We start from the raw sequence: 15,194 nt of genomic DNA, 5'->3' as shown, positions 1-15,194 counted from the left end.
TGTACAAAGCACAAACAGAAGGATGGCCAAGTGAAAGCCATTGTTTTAAAACACACCCACTCATTTCTGGCTGCTTAGATTAGAGACACTAAATGGCCTCTTGCTGATGCTGAGGTAGCTGTGCCAGGCTAGTTCAGGCATGAGATTACATCGAATGGTGTTTCCCACCGCAGAGGTTGGCTTTGGAGTGCTGGTCTGCAGAGCCTGTGTGATACCGTGGTGTACCGCGGTGCCATCAGAAATGGACACGTGGGTTTTGCTCTTGTGCCTCATGCTTTAACCACAGACTCAATCCTTCTTGCCTCTGTTGCAGTGCTCAGCAGCAGCCACAAAATAGGTATGAGTGCTGTGTAAGCTGTCTTGTTTGTCTTGTAGCACCTTGTTGCTGACAAGTCCACAGCCCTGCCTGTGGTCTGCCCTTGCACGCGTGTGTGACGTGTTGGTGCTCATGTGAGTGACGTGCACAGCAAGAGCCTTTTTGACCAGGACATCTTTTTTTTTTTTTTTGAAGGGAAGTATTGGATATCTTCTCCAGAATTTGCAATTTGAGTTGGCTGATCTGTGAATGATCTGAGACTATGGTCATTAATCCCCTGATACGCCATATATCACAGTGGTCTCTGCTCCCCAAGCTCTTGCTCACCCAGCAGAAAGGGCATTATGAGTGGTGGCACTGCTGTGCCCATCCCCAGGGTGGCATGGAGGAGCCCTGGAAAAAGAGGTGATAGCAACCAGGGCTGCCTCCACCGTAACTAGGTAATCTACAGCCTGTATCAGTGTTCAAGCACTAGCTTTGGATCACAGAAACAGGGCTTGGATGAAAAGGGCAGGACTTGGTGAAGCAACCTGTGCTCCCATGTCTAGCTGTGGCTCTTGAGGTTCATTCTTTAGTTTCTCCATCAATAACCGGTGGGTTGTTTGTCTTCAAAAAGAACTCTGAGATCTTCTGATGAGCAGTGCTGTAAACAAGCTGAGTGTTCATATTAACATGGATCCACATTGGACCTCAAGGGCTTTTGAATAAATTCAAGTGTCTTATATTTATTCTTTCAGCTCCAACAGAATAATTAGAAACAGGGTAAATAGTAAGTGCAAATGATGCAATGAAGCATCTGATAATGCTCAGGGAGTCACAGAAGAAGAGCCAAGCTGATCTTTTTTAGCCCAAAAGTTGATGATTTTTATGATTCAGTAACTGTAACCTGGGATTTTTTTCTGCTTTTGTAGATGTGGATAAATGTCTTTCCAATCCTTGTCCTGCGCTGGCCACCTGCAACAACACCCATGGCTCCTATATCTGTCAGTGTCCTCTTGGATATGAAATGGAAAAAGGAAAGTGCAATTTAGGTAAGAAAACAAAAATGAAAAACCAGGGGAGGACAAGATGGAAATAATTATCTGTAATCTTCTAAAATAAATTAACTTGGGCTCAGACTAGTTCAGGAGCTTAATGTTCCTTCCAGCCACCACTTTTGTCAGAGCCTTTTACTGTTTACCCAAGTATGGTGTCTGATGCCTGTTGTGTTGAGCTGCCCGGGGAGCAGGCGCGGAGATAGCTGAGGGATTCCTGAAAATGCAGCAATGGAGCAGTGGGCTCAGGCTTGTTAGTAAGGACAGACGTGTCCCTTCTGTTCCCAATGTGTTTTACAACCCCCCAAAAAGCATTCAGCAGCTTATTGTAGCTCCCAGCCCTGCAAACTTCGGTGACAGCACTTGGCTTGGGAGAAGTGAGCAGGGCTATTGTGTAACCTGGCTTCAGTGGGATCAGCCATGTGCGGAAAATTAAGCAGCCGTGAAAGTCTTTGTAAGATCAAGGTCTTATTTCATACCTTTAGCATTTTCTTAGAAGCACAGTTATTAGTTGGAACTCAGGTTCTGACCCCCTCCTTTCTATTAGTGGACTCTCAAGGATTTACAATGTCCCATTGTATAGGGGAATTTGTTTTGACAGATTTTCTTCTGACCCTTAATCAACAAGGATTAGAGGCATGGAAATTTTGCTAGGGAAACATGGGTGAGGTGTCCCTGAAGAGTGTTTTGAAACATTTCTTCGAGTTGGAATGTGTCAGCTTCTAATTTAGAGAGTTGTTTTGATTATGCCTTGAAATGGGATACAGGCAGATTATATAACTACTGTGAAGGTGATTCTCATTTTATTTTTTGTCCAGAGTTGTTATATTAAAGCTGTCTGATATAAAATTTGTGGTGAAGATAGGCTCTGTGGATGGAAAAAAAATGGGAAAGAATTATAATGTTATCTGCAACCGTATTTGTTTTTCTGGTGGAACATAAAGCTGGAGCTCTGAGTTCTCATTTCCACTGAGTATCTCATGACACTTAATACAAGATTTAGGGGTATTATCTCTCCAAGTCTGGACAACTCAGATTATTGCATTCTGCTGCCGTGAATCAAATATGAATCTAAGCACAGAAAAATGCATCTTTTGGACCTCTTTTCAAATGTCATTGCTCATTCTCTCCAACAGTTTGAAAAATAAAAATGTCCTTTCTACGGTGCTTTATTTTGACTTGCTGGTTTGCTTTCCTTCCATTGCAGGGAGGGGTAAGAGATTTGACATGTTTACTCCAAATTATCATAAATAGCTTTGGTTCCTGTAACTTGTTGTCTTGTTACTAATTTTATCAATTTCTCTCTGTGTTCAGGAATCCTTTTAAATTAGCCTGTGTTCCTATATGAAATGTATGAACACTGCAATGAAATGCTGGCTGTTCAGCAGCATTAAGCTCTGGAATTTGACTGGGACTCTGGGAACATTGCAACAACACTTGGGAAAAAACCCAAGGCTGTGACTCTGCTTTACTGGGGCAATGATTCTCAGACGCAAGTTTTCTGTTTGCTGTGTAAAGAGATTTTCCATACAAACAGCCTCTCTTGTAAGGCAGATGAAACCACATCTACATACGGCACAGAGACATGTGTTCCAACTAACTTGTCTTGTTTTCCTTTTCAGTGAGAATATTTATTGGCCAGGTCCCCCTGAAACCTAATATCACACATGGGAAGTATGCAGAGCTCTTCCACGTTGAGAGCGAGATCCTGGCCGTGGTGAGTGTCCTCGCTGGGACTTTGGCAATGCTGGTGGGACAAGTTCCCTTTACTCCTCTTATGGTTGTCATGGGGAAGCCATGAGTCTGCAGCATGGATTTAGCCTTTTCAATCATTGAACTACCCTAGTCTGGTGTAAGTAGGACTGGTGAATGTACTCTTTTAAACCCATCATGCTTCTCTCCTCTGCTCTGCCCCAGCTGTCAAGACAGCAGTGGAGAAACCTGGCTCCTATGGGGCTTAAGGCAGCATATCTGCCTGGAAAATCGTGGATCCCTTTTCCTGAAGTGGTGTGCCTGGATACACGCTTCAGTAGCCTCCATCCTCTCCTACTGTCTTCTGGCTTCATTGTTTTTTCCAGATCTCAAAAGGGCATCAGTGCTTCTCCGAGGTCAAACATTAAAACAGTAACTCTGGGCCCCACCATTCATTAGTAAATCTCATGGATGCTGGAGCAGGTTGTGCTGCAGCCACCTTGCTCTCAGCCAAACGCTATGGGATGAAGCCCAGCAGCAGCACCCACCCAAACGTACCTTCCTCTGGGTGGAATTTCTCAGCCATTTAATTGTAGCCGTGTGACCCTCAGTCAGTTGAGCACAAGCACCGGATGAGCTGTTGGCTGCCCCATAGGCTGAGCCATCAATTGCTCCAAAAAGACCCCTGGGCTGCGGATAGGTACATCTCTGTACATTTTTTATCCAGTTCATTGCATGCACAAGTTCATCCTGTTAGCAGTTCCTGGACTGGCTGCACTTTATTCCAGCTCTTTGGAATGGGTTATTTGGAGATGCTGCCAAATGAGGTAGGAGTTGGGGGGAGTCACCTTGATGCTGCCCACACAGCTTGTGCTGGGGAGTAAATACAAACAACTGCACAGATCCAGGGTCAGGGAGGCTCCTGGGAAGATGTTCAGTCTCTGAGGTGCTGCTTTGAGATCAGCCTTGCACGGTGCTCTCTCTCTGCTGACATCTGGCTCATCCTTGGCCTTTGTGGTCACTGCCCAGTGGGGCCTCAGGCAGATGCTCATGTCAAAATCCCCAAGTCTTTGTTCTTGTCCAAGGCTGCACGATAGTGACTTTGTCCATCTCTTACTGGCAACAGGGCAGTGCATCTTTCTTATAGAGCAAATGAACTGCTGGGATGTACAGAGCCCCCATGGTCTCAGCAGGTACCTCTGGCAAGCACAGGGGATAGTGTCAATGACCCAGCAGGAGGACCATTCCATGCTATGTCCCACTGGGCTGCCTCCCTCCATAATCTTCTGGGGCACTAACAGCTGCTCTCTCCTTCCCTTCCTTGCAGCTCAATGCATCGCTGTCAGGCTTGCCGGGGTACCACCACTCCACTGTTAAGGCAAGCAGGTAAGACTAAGGCTACCAGGGGAAGAATGAGGAACTTGAGCATTTGGGATGTTCAGCTTGAGATCCACATTCTCCATTTTGAATTGGTGCTGGGCTTGATACAATCTGTCCTGGCAGTGGTACAGGGCATGAGGAATGCCTGACCATCTTGCCTGGTTCTCCTGGCCTAAGCAGCATTGGGACAGGCTTGGGAGCTTCCCAGGAGGGATTTATGGCTGGTTCCAAAGTGAGCTACCAGCATCCCTTCCAGCTCCAAATTTTCTTCTGTGTGTAGTTTTTTCCTGTTTTTAAGGTCTGTTACAATGCATGTAATGCTGTGTCTGTGATAAACATGGCTTATGTTAATCAGAGTCCTATGTATAAGGTGCTAATAATGACATCAGAATTAACCATGATACTCAGGGCTGTTTTGTTTTGTTTTCTGTTAGGGAGGCAAATATTGTGCATGTTTCAGTGCAATCCACGTTCTCTTTAGCATCCAATGTGACTTTCTACGATGTTATCAGCAGTGTGAAAAGCTACATTCGAGCTTGCAAATCCCCCACCGAAGCCTGCCAATTCATCTCCAACCTGAAACCATTCCACAGAGGTAAACAGCATCTGGAGAACTATGACAGGAGGAGAAAGGGATGTTTTATTTGGCTTCTTTTATAACAGAGGGAGAAAGATTTGGCATTTGGAAAAGCCCCTATGAATCATTTTATCTTATTTAAATGGGAGTTGGGAGTCATCTTAAGAACCTCACAGTACAAAAGGGACCCAGATACCGAGCCTTATCTTTGCCACATGTGTGAGAAATCTGCGTCTCTGTGAAAACATCACACAGCACCGGATTAGAGGCATTGTAGGGCAGCCTTTCATCTCTGGGATGTGACACCGGACCCAGCCAGATCAAAAAAGCATAAGTCTTAATTCCACCCACATGGCTGGGAGCTGAGAAATGGTGTGAAAGCCAAGAAACAAAACCCCTCCAGTGAAGTCGATTAGAGCTGCTGGAGGCTGCACAGGGAGCTCGTCTCTCCTGCCTGCCCAGTTTCAGTGTTGTGGGGTGTAAAGATGGTTCACAATTAAGACCTTTTGATTTCTGTACTGAATCCTCTACCTGCTAAAGGGGAACGTGGATGCAGCACAGAAAGATGTGGAGAAGGACACCAGTGTTGTGCATGATCTTCTCAGGTGGACCCGGTTGCTGGTTGTGGCTCTGGTTCTCACTTCCTGTGGGACTGATAGAGGAGATTTAGCTTTGAGAGGTACCTCAGGATGCATGGAGTGAGCACCCTTGAAAGATGGTCTCCTGCATGGAAACTGCTGCGCGTGGAGCTTTGTGACTTTGGGGTTCAAGGCTTCGAGGTTTGGCTTTGAGGATGAAGGGTGACAGTGTTTAGCCTGGCTGTAGAGGGAAACTCCTTGTATCGTTTTGGCAAAGTAAACATGAATATGAGAAGTTTAGTGTGCTTTTATTGTAATGTGCTATATTTAAAAGCCACACTGCACCATGGATTGCATTAAATTGTTTGCTAGACCCACTCAGATTATACCTACACATTACCTCTGATACAATGCTTCTGGTAAAGTCTACTTCTAACTTGAAATAAGCAGACTAAGAAACAAATTGTATTCTTGTGTAAGTACTTAAAAAAAAATATAGAAAAAAAATTGGATCTAGCAGGGAGTGGTCTATGAAAGGTGAGTGCCAAATGAGTGACATATTTTCCATAAAATCATATTTCTCATGAATATTTCTTCATTCCATTTAGTCTGACCTCCCAGGAAAAAATGTAAATTTGGTGACAAAATTTCCATCATTTATCCACAGTTTTGCTGAATGCTCGTTGTAACAAATCTGACTTTCTAAAGTAAAACACTGCTTCAAAGTAATGTAAATGAAAGGACAAATTCTTTGTTTGAAAAATGAAAAAATCCAGTGCTTAATATTGAAATGGAAAAAAATTGGTTTGGGCTGAGCAAAATATTTTGCTTGATATAAACTTAAAACCTGATTTTTTGAGTTGCCTCATGGGGTGAATGTGTTTCAGCTTGAGCCAAACCAAATTTTTCATTTTCATTTCCCCTTCTGCCTCAGAGCTGAAACATTTATTATCCACAAGAAATGGTGACATAGGGTAATGTTGCCTCTCTCCTAATGGAGCAAGCACTGTTAAAAAAAAAAAAAAAAGAGATTAAAGCAGCACATGAGCTGAATGTGATGCCTGGGGAAAGCAAATATGCATAATGGTGGGTTCAGAAAGGGCCATGCTGATGTCGGCCACCTCTTCCCAACAGTTGGCAGCTTGTGCGGACAGAAAGACCCTGAATGTGACAAGGAAACTTCGGAATGCACTGACTTCGACGGAGTTGCACTCTGCCGGTGCAAAAGTGGGTACTTCAAATACAACAAGATGGACCACTCCTGCAGAGGTATTGCTCTCTGTGTGGTGCATTTTCCCTGAATTTTGCTTAAACTTTTTGTTCTGGTGGAAATGAGTGTGTGTGCTAGCCCTGTGCATGCAAGAAGCTCAATATTATGAATAAATATTAGCAGCTCAAGTTTCTTTTATTTAGTTAGGGGGCTTTTCAGCAGACACTGAAGACACAGTCTCTCTCTAGGAATAATATTATCTCTTTCTGGTGCATGCTGTGAGTCACAGTGATTGAGGAGAGGGAGAAAGGGGCCTGGCTGCTTTGGGCTCCAGTTCAGTGGCACAGAGCAGAGATGACGTGTTTCTCTGCCTGTTTTGATTTTGTCTGAACTCTCAGTGAACTTAGGGGAAGTGCTTTAAACTCACAAGCTTATATTAATACATCATCAATATTTTAAAAACTTGTATCCGAAAACGATTATGAATTTATTTTTCAGCTGAGTTCCTAGTAGAAATTTTAAGCTTAAATGTTACATTATTTTTTAGCTAATCCTCAGATCAACAAATCTGGTTTTGCTACATTTTAAACAAGGTCTTTGCATACCAGTGATCAAAATAACATCTGTAGGATCAGGGTGTCCATTCCCTAGTTTCAGTGGTGTAGGGCTTCTTAAGAAATGCAGTTTTCTGATGACATATCAATAAGAATTGCAGTAGTGGTTATATATTGCTTCTGGCACTGTCTGCTGGGTTGCTGTTGAAATAGGAGAAGATGTTTTGTCGATTCCAAATCTGATCAGAGAGTGAGAAAAATGTGCCTAGAAATAACTCGTGTGCTGCAGATTCTGGGATGGACATCTCATAGTCCTACCTCTCCTCCACTCTATGGCTCCAGGCAAAACCTTTCTCTTTGTGTTTTCCTTCCTTCCCTTCATCTTGTACGTTGGAGGAAGGATTTCTATTAGGAAATACTGACCATCTCCATTGACCCTAGAGAGTCAGAGAAGGGCATATGTAGTGGCTGGAGAGCTGAGCTGAAACTTGGGAGATTTTTACCCAATTCTTACTCCATCATAGACAGTGGGGACACAGGGAAAGTTACTCTATTTGTCTTGTTCATATCTCTTGCCAAGCAGTGTTGTGAAGATAAATACCTGAAAGGCTGTGAGGCACTTGGATGCGATGGTTGCAGAGGGCTAAGAGATTTAACATCTTGTACATGTGGTTACTCCCTACTTATGGATCTTGTTTTCCGTGGAAAATATAAAAACCCTACCTGCACACAGTGAGGCCTCAGTTCCAGCTTCAGCTCACTGCTGTCAGTAGGAAACATCTTACTGACCAGCTTCAGAGTGTCTGAGTGACAGGTTTGATGTGGGATTTAGGTTGTAGTGCATGAGGATAGTACCAACTGCATGGTGCCACACTCCGACAAGATACCAGATTTTCGGTATCAGTTGTTCCCATCTGGGTAAGCCAGGAGGTTGGGGTTTTTAAAGGCTTTTTCAGAAGTCAAGCTATGGCCCTCATTTGATATTTAGGGCTATTTTGCTGATGAATATAGCATACAATATGCTAGCCTCTTTGAAAATCTCTGCCCTTCCAGTGCCTAAACAGGAACTGAGGTCTCGTGAGCATCCGACCCTCATTGTGGGTCATGAAAATGTGGTGCAGTAGCTCCAAATATAGCATTTGCAAAGAGGGAAGTGGCCATTGTGCTGCCCTGTCCGGTCTCCCCCATGGGAAGGCAAGTGTGGCTGGGAGAGCTGCTGGGGCATGGGGAATTGGCTGCCCCAACCCCCAGGTTTTATTCTGTCCTGCTTTGCAGCATCTGTCCTCTGGTTGAAAAAGCATCTCCTGGACCAAGGAAGGATTGAGTCCCTTGAGTCACAGCAGTTTCAACATGTTGGCCAGGGTACCTCTTGATGTGCAGTTCAGTTGTCTCTGGGTCATTGCTGGTTTTCAACCTTTTAGTGTCTTCAGGGCTATTTCAGTAACAGAGCAACAAACCCAATGTGCCAACTTTTCAAGGACATGCTATTTTTACTAGTACAGAGTGTTTCTGGAATGAAGCAAGGAGCAGCAAAGCAGGTTTCCAAAGAGACCTCTGAGAATCTTTTGGGAAAGCAAAGGAATCCTGAAGAGCACAACTCGATAGCTTTGGTTGGCCCCTTACACTTAGGCCTTTCCTCTGTTCCCTGCTTATGTTTGAAAGCTTGCCAAGTGAGTGTGACAGTGCAAGGTCTCCTGGGGACATGTTCAAAGGAGCAGGAAAGATGCCAAAGGAGAAAGCAAAGTGGCAGGAAAAGGCAGGGTGAGGAAAGGAAAAGACATAAGAACCAAGTTTTTAAGTAAGAGAGAGAAATGAGTATTCAGGATCTTGCTTTTCCTCTTCACTGCCCCTATATCCTCCTGGCCCAAGAAGGGTGTGCCAGTGAGGTCCCAAGGCTGCTCCTGCTCAAGGCACAGCTCCAGCTTTGAGACTGCTCAAGGTGTATGTGCCCCACAGATGTTACTGGGCTAGGGCTGAGGTTAGGGTGGGCTCCAGCATCTGCCTGCCCACTCCTGCAGGCCTTCCCAACACTCCAGCAATGAGCTGGGGCTGGGATACATGGGGCTGCTGTGCTCATTAAAGAAGGCAACTCCAGTGAGTTCCCTCCCTTGCACTGCAGATTTTTTTATTGCCTGATCTTGTAGTTCATTTTGGTAGAACATTCACTCCATAATGTTTTCAGTCTGCTTTTATTAGCAAGTGAAAGGAGTAATCCATCCAGTCATCTTTTGCTAATGCCTCAATGTTATGAATGAGCCCAGCAAGGATCCTTTGGGATTTACTGCCCTTGCCCTGCTGTTTCTTGACTGAGGCTCTTAAGTCTTGCCCAGTTACCTCTGGTCTCTTCCTTCACTTCAAATAAACCATCTTAGAGGGAGAAAAATATACCCAGTACAAAAAGTGTCATGATGAGATGCAGCATGGGGGCTGTATAATGAACTTCACCCTACTCATCCCCAGCTATGGCAAAATAAATGTAATGAGGGAGGTAATGAAGGAGTAGTGGGGCTATATGGGGCAAAGAAAAGTGTGCAAGACCAGGTATCATGGGCATCAGCACCCCATCATTGTTGGTATCAGTGGCTGCAAGTCTATGTCTGCAGATGCAATGTTCATGATGTGAGTGCATCACTCATCTGTGTCCACACATCCTGCAGGGAAAATGGCTGAGTGACATGGGATGCTTTGTAAATGGTATATAGACAAACAGTTTTTCAATATGGCCACAAGCAAGGCCAAGCATCCAAGAGCAGAGTGCCAGGCACACTGTGTGTTGCATCTCCTGGAAAGCAGAGACTTGGGCAGAGCTGCGAGGGGGGTCCGGCAGGTAAAAAAGAGATTCCCAGCTCTGGCTTCCAAGGGTAATATGATGTCAGGGTGCATTTAAGCGTTATGGGCAGGCAGAAGATGGGAAATTTTGTTATCCCTGGGCTTTTGACATCTATTTCTGGGAACCGAAATCAAGAGGATCAAAGAGAACCGTTTGGAGAAAAGCTGCAATAATTAGGGAGACTCAAAGATCTCAGTGCCCTTGGCTGTATTCAAGGTAAAGGAGTTATTTGGTGGTGAGGAGGAGAAATGGGAACATATAACCTTTTCCAATCTGGTAAGTAAACATCCAAAGTCTGGAATTTGACACTGGGATAATTCAGACCAGAAAGAAGGTGAATGTTTTTAATGGCTGGGGAAATTAACTTTGTGAGCATCTGAACCCAAGGTTGTGGTTGATTGTCTGTCACTGAAAATATTAAAATCAGTCTTGGCTGTTTCTCTGAAATGTAGCTCCAATTCACCTTCTTGATTTGAAACTGGAATTAAATTCAGGGAAGTTCTGTGACCTGTATTACAACGGGGAGGTCACAGTCACATGCTCACTACTGGCATCAATATAATTTGTTATTGGTGCTGGAAGAGCCATACATTTCTGAATCCAGCCAGAATGCTAGTTCTCTCTTGGTTTACGATGATTTTACCAACCCATTTTAATAGACAACATTTGTCCGTCTTCTTTCCTCCCCTCCTGCCCTTTGGGTTTTTGACAATACAATCGCTGGCTGTTCCAGTGGGAAAAGGCATCCGATGTGCTAGGAGCAGCACAGGAGGGGGTGAGGGCTTTGCTGCAGCTTAGCTGGGACCTCTGCTGGAAGCCTCCTCTTCTCCCTGCTTGCTGGTGTTAAGAGAGTGCCAGAGCTTTTGGCTACGGGTTATCCCCACAGTTAGAAAGCAAGGCAGAGGGAGTAGGGCTTGAGAGCTGCTGCCTCACCCGTTTTAAGCACGTAGTGTTTGAGGGTAAAAAAAATCCATGAACACTTTTGTTTTCTCTTAACAATTCCCTGTGGAGTATGATGCAGGGGTTTCCCAGACCTCTGGGTGATGTCTTGGAGACCCCCAGGGGCTGCTGCATGTGCTGGCCCTGGGTTGTCCCTCTGCCCAAAGCAACTGTGTCTGTGTCACTGCTGCTCAGGTCTTTGAGTGACCACCTTCACTGCCTCTGCTCAGGCAGCAGATCTGCAAGAGCTCTGGCAGCATTATTGCTGAGAAAAGCAGTGATCTCATCAGTAGTTTGAATCTTATATTTGTGTGTCCAATGTATCATCTCCTTTCCTGTTCATCAGAAGGGTAGTATAATTTCCTCAGATAATTCAGGTGATGGGATAGCTGTCCATAAGCACAGAAGTTATTTTATTTTGAAGCAATGGTTTCAGTTTTCCATCAACATTTTGCATGTAGCAGTTTTCTGGGTTATTTAGACCTAAGAAATTTAATTTCTATTGTACAGTAAAATGTGATATCTCAAAATTTGATTTAGCTGCAAATTTGAAAGATCAGAAAAGAAAGTGACACAAGAAAAAACCATTATCATACCACTTTGGGTTACCATAACTGTGTTTGCACAACTTTTTGTAGCAATACTAGCATTTAAAAGTAATTAATAATGTGCACCAATGCTAAAGTAATACTGTTCAAATGAGGTTTCAAAACAGAAGCTGGAGGCACTTGCAGATTTTTTACGCTGCTATTTTGTGGGAAGCAGTACAAGTGTGCAGTGAGTTTTTATTTGGGCAAGGAGAAGTTCTGCTGGGAATTACATTACTAGCTGCCCACCCTGTGCCAGACTCCAAGCTGGCTCTGCCTGGAAGCCCTGAAATGGCCCTGTCAAAACCAGCGGGAGGTGAATTTAAGTGCACGGTATTTTGCAGAGGACATACTGCATCCCATCAAAGTGCATCGCATTCCTGCTGTGCCGCGGTGCTGCTGCCGGGCCCCAAGGGTGGTTGGGGTGGGGCTACCGTGGGAAGCAGTGATGGGAAATGCCTCCCTGCACCACTACGTGGTGCTCATGGCCCTTCTTTCTCTCTGTTTTTAGCCTGTGAAGATGGATATAAGCTGGAAAATGAGACCTGTGTGAGGTATGGTGACTGTTCTGTCCTCCTCCTACCCCACCATCCTTGCTTTGGTGACCTGTCAGCACAACTAAGCCGCTGAAACTCCCTATTGTTTTCTGTTCTCAGCTGCCCATTTGGCTTAGGTGGATTCAACTGTGGAAACCGTGAGTAACAAATTTTCTTTATTTTCCATGGTGTCAGAAATGGGAAATTTGAAATAAATAATTGCAAATGACTATGTCTAAAATGCAGTAGGTACACACTGCTTTTGTCAGTGTTTTTTGTTTCTTCATTTTCTGTTGAAACTAATTTTGTTGACCTTATTTAACAAAGCTGTCTTAATGCTATGTCTTAAGGAAAGATCTCCTTTCCCTGGATACTCTGTCATGAGTATAGTGGGCAGTCTTGAAGCAAGATATTCCAAAGTGAATCTATGAAATATAATTTGAATTATTCTGATCTATCAGTGTGAAGGGAATCCATACTCTAGGGAAACAAAAACTTGTTCTTCCTTCGTCAGGTGATCCCTAACACCATCTATTTCACTTGAAATTGCAGAGGGAGGGAAGATGGGAAATAGACAGTTAATCCCTTTGCATGAGGATATGTTGACTTTAGTGTTTCGAAACCACACCACTGTTTCTAAGTGAGTCTCTGTCTTTCCTGTCTGCAGCGTATCAGCTCATCACTGTGGTGATTGCGGCTGCAGGAGGGGGACTTCTGCTTATCATGGGCATAGCACTGATCGTCACCTGCTGCCGGTAGGTACCACCACCAGGCCTGGCTCATCCATGGTGTCCTCTCAGTGGATTACACCACACTTACTGCTCCATGTGTGAACTCTGAAGGACCAAAACATAGGTGAAAGCATAGGATAGCTGAGCAAGTGGGTTAATCAGAGATACTGAGGTATCACATTGTGCTTTCATTTGGGGCGTATCTTCTTTTTTTTTCCAGCACCCAGGGTAAACAACAGAACTGCTTGTCCCTTAATGATACACCTGGAAATCATGTCCTGCAAGGATGGAGAGGCAAAGGAGTCCTTCCCACTCAGAGCTTTAAGGCTCTGAAGCCAGGAAGCAGACTCCAAAAATGCAACCTAAGAGGAAAGGGAGGTTTAGGCAACAGGGGAGGTTATACTTGCCATTTTTCAAGTGCTGTTTGTGTGTATTTATGGCTATTTTCATTTTCCTTCATGGACAAATCCTGCATGTGTTCTTACTCTGTGTGTCTCTCCCTCTCAGACACACGCACACACATGCACACATACATAGTTCCAGTACCAACAGGCAGCTTCAGTTTGGAGGCAAGATATGTTTGCTGAGGAAGCTCTGCTTCATGATTTATGTATTCTGAAAAGGGATGCCTTGCAGTAACACCCTCTCCCCGCCATTCCAGTTCCCAAATCTAGGATTTCAGAGCTCTCTAATAAAGTTGGCAGCTGGATTTATTGGTAATATAGACGTGGCAGTGGTTTGGTTGGCACAGTGGTGTGCCCCTGTTACCCTGTGTTTTGAGCCAGGGGGACCAGCAAGCCCCATCCAGGAGGTGAGATGACCAGTACAACTCCAGACCCCACAGTGCAGATCTCTGCAGGGGTGGACTGACCTTCTAATGAGTCCTCGCCTTTGGCAGCTTATGTGGCTTCCTGGAGGGTACTCTGCTTTGAACTGGAAGTCCACTCACACAACATGGTACTCATGTAGGGGCATTTGGTGTCATTCAGACAGGGTCCTTGCAAGTCTTCTTTCTTAGGAATTAACATAGTGCCTAGAAGTGCTATAGTTAATCACTTGGAGACTTAAATAGCGTGGGGCCTCCCATACATTTCTCTTCCTCAAGAAAATTGAGGATTTTTTCATTGACTCAGATGACCACACGCTTTTTTAAGAGACAAGGGGCATAAGCTGGAACAGGAGAGGTTCAAACTGAATGTAGGCAGTGGAACAGGTCACTCAGAGAGATTCCCATCTCTGTCTTTGGAGATTTCAAATCCCACTAGACAGTGCTCTGAGTATCATGGTCTGATTTCATATCTGACTTGGCTTCAGAGCAGAAGATTGGACTATAGTCCTTCTGAGGTGACTTTTGTTCCCAGTCAAGTTCATAACATGAAGTGGTGATCTCTCCTGAGATCATGTCAGAAGTGCATACAAGATAGCGGGATAAGTTTTATGTTTTCACTTTCCCTCATTTTTTTATAAACAGGAAGAATAAAAATGACATAAGTAAACTGATTTTCAAGAGTGGGGATTTCCAGATGTCACCTTATGCTGAATATCCGAAGAATCCCCGGGCACAGGAGTGGGGCAGAGAGACCATCGAGATGCAGGAGAATGGAAGCACCAAGAACCTGTTGCAGATGACAGATGTGTATTATTCGGTATCTATCCATAGCTTAACTATTAACTCTTTCTGCCTGATACAGGAAAGAGATATTCCTTTATTTTTGAAAGTACAGATCCCTTTCCTGCAAGATAAAAGGGCAAAGCAAATGTCTTCCATAGACAGCAAGGCATCAGGAGTCCTATGGGCTCTAACTATTATCTGTGCTGAATATCACAAAGAGATGTCATTAGGAAGAATGGTAGAGAAATGTCTAGGAACATGTTAGAATGCCCAAAAAGCCCAATCCTAGAGAGAGAAGGACAGTTAAGGGTTTTGGATAGACTGCTAGGATTCACTGTAGGTAGTTTTCTCCTGTCCACCCTCACTGATGATGCGGAAGGTTGAGACACCTGTCTGGGGAACTTCACCCCAAAATGGGAAGATGCTGGTCACTGAGGACCCCTCTTTTCTTCTACTCCTTCCCTCTCCAGGGTACAAAAAGAGCATCCCTTCAACTCTGAGGGAACAAGGAGTAATAGGCTGTGTAGGGCAGAGAAAGGAACAAACATAGGACTTGCTGTTATGGTTGGTACCATCTGCTAATGTTTGTATCCAGAGCTGTGATGCTGGTGTGTCATC

The 15,194-nt window shown here is 44.4% G+C and overlaps 1 protein-coding gene across 1 annotated transcript in view; it reads left to right on the top strand.

Moving 5' to 3' along the window:
* HEG1 (heart development protein with EGF like domains 1) overlaps positions 1 to 15,194 on the top strand; it is a 36,167-nt gene that overhangs the window by 12,687 nt on the left and 8,286 nt on the right. Inside the window, exons 13-21 of the mRNA XM_017820932.1 lie at positions 1,228 to 1,347; positions 2,973 to 3,067; positions 4,370 to 4,428; positions 4,857 to 5,017; positions 6,712 to 6,846; positions 12,209 to 12,251; positions 12,354 to 12,391; positions 12,901 to 12,988; positions 14,436 to 14,610. Of these exons, the coding sequence (XP_017676421.1) occupies positions 1,228 to 1,347; positions 2,973 to 3,067; positions 4,370 to 4,428; positions 4,857 to 5,017; positions 6,712 to 6,846; positions 12,209 to 12,251; positions 12,354 to 12,391; positions 12,901 to 12,988; positions 14,436 to 14,610 (914 nt within the window). The remainder of the gene's footprint in view (positions 1 to 1,227; positions 1,348 to 2,972; positions 3,068 to 4,369; positions 4,429 to 4,856; positions 5,018 to 6,711; positions 6,847 to 12,208; positions 12,252 to 12,353; positions 12,392 to 12,900; positions 12,989 to 14,435; positions 14,611 to 15,194) is intronic.

This window comes from Lepidothrix coronata, unplaced genomic scaffold, assembly GCF_001604755.1.
Source record: "Lepidothrix coronata isolate B3197 unplaced genomic scaffold, Lepidothrix_coronata-1.0 Scaffold86, whole genome shotgun sequence".
NCBI classification, from domain to species: domain Eukaryota; kingdom Metazoa; phylum Chordata; class Aves; order Passeriformes; family Pipridae; genus Lepidothrix; species Lepidothrix coronata.
The sequence above is the reverse complement of the archived record's forward strand: the minus strand, read 5'-3'. Positions and strand labels throughout refer to the sequence as shown.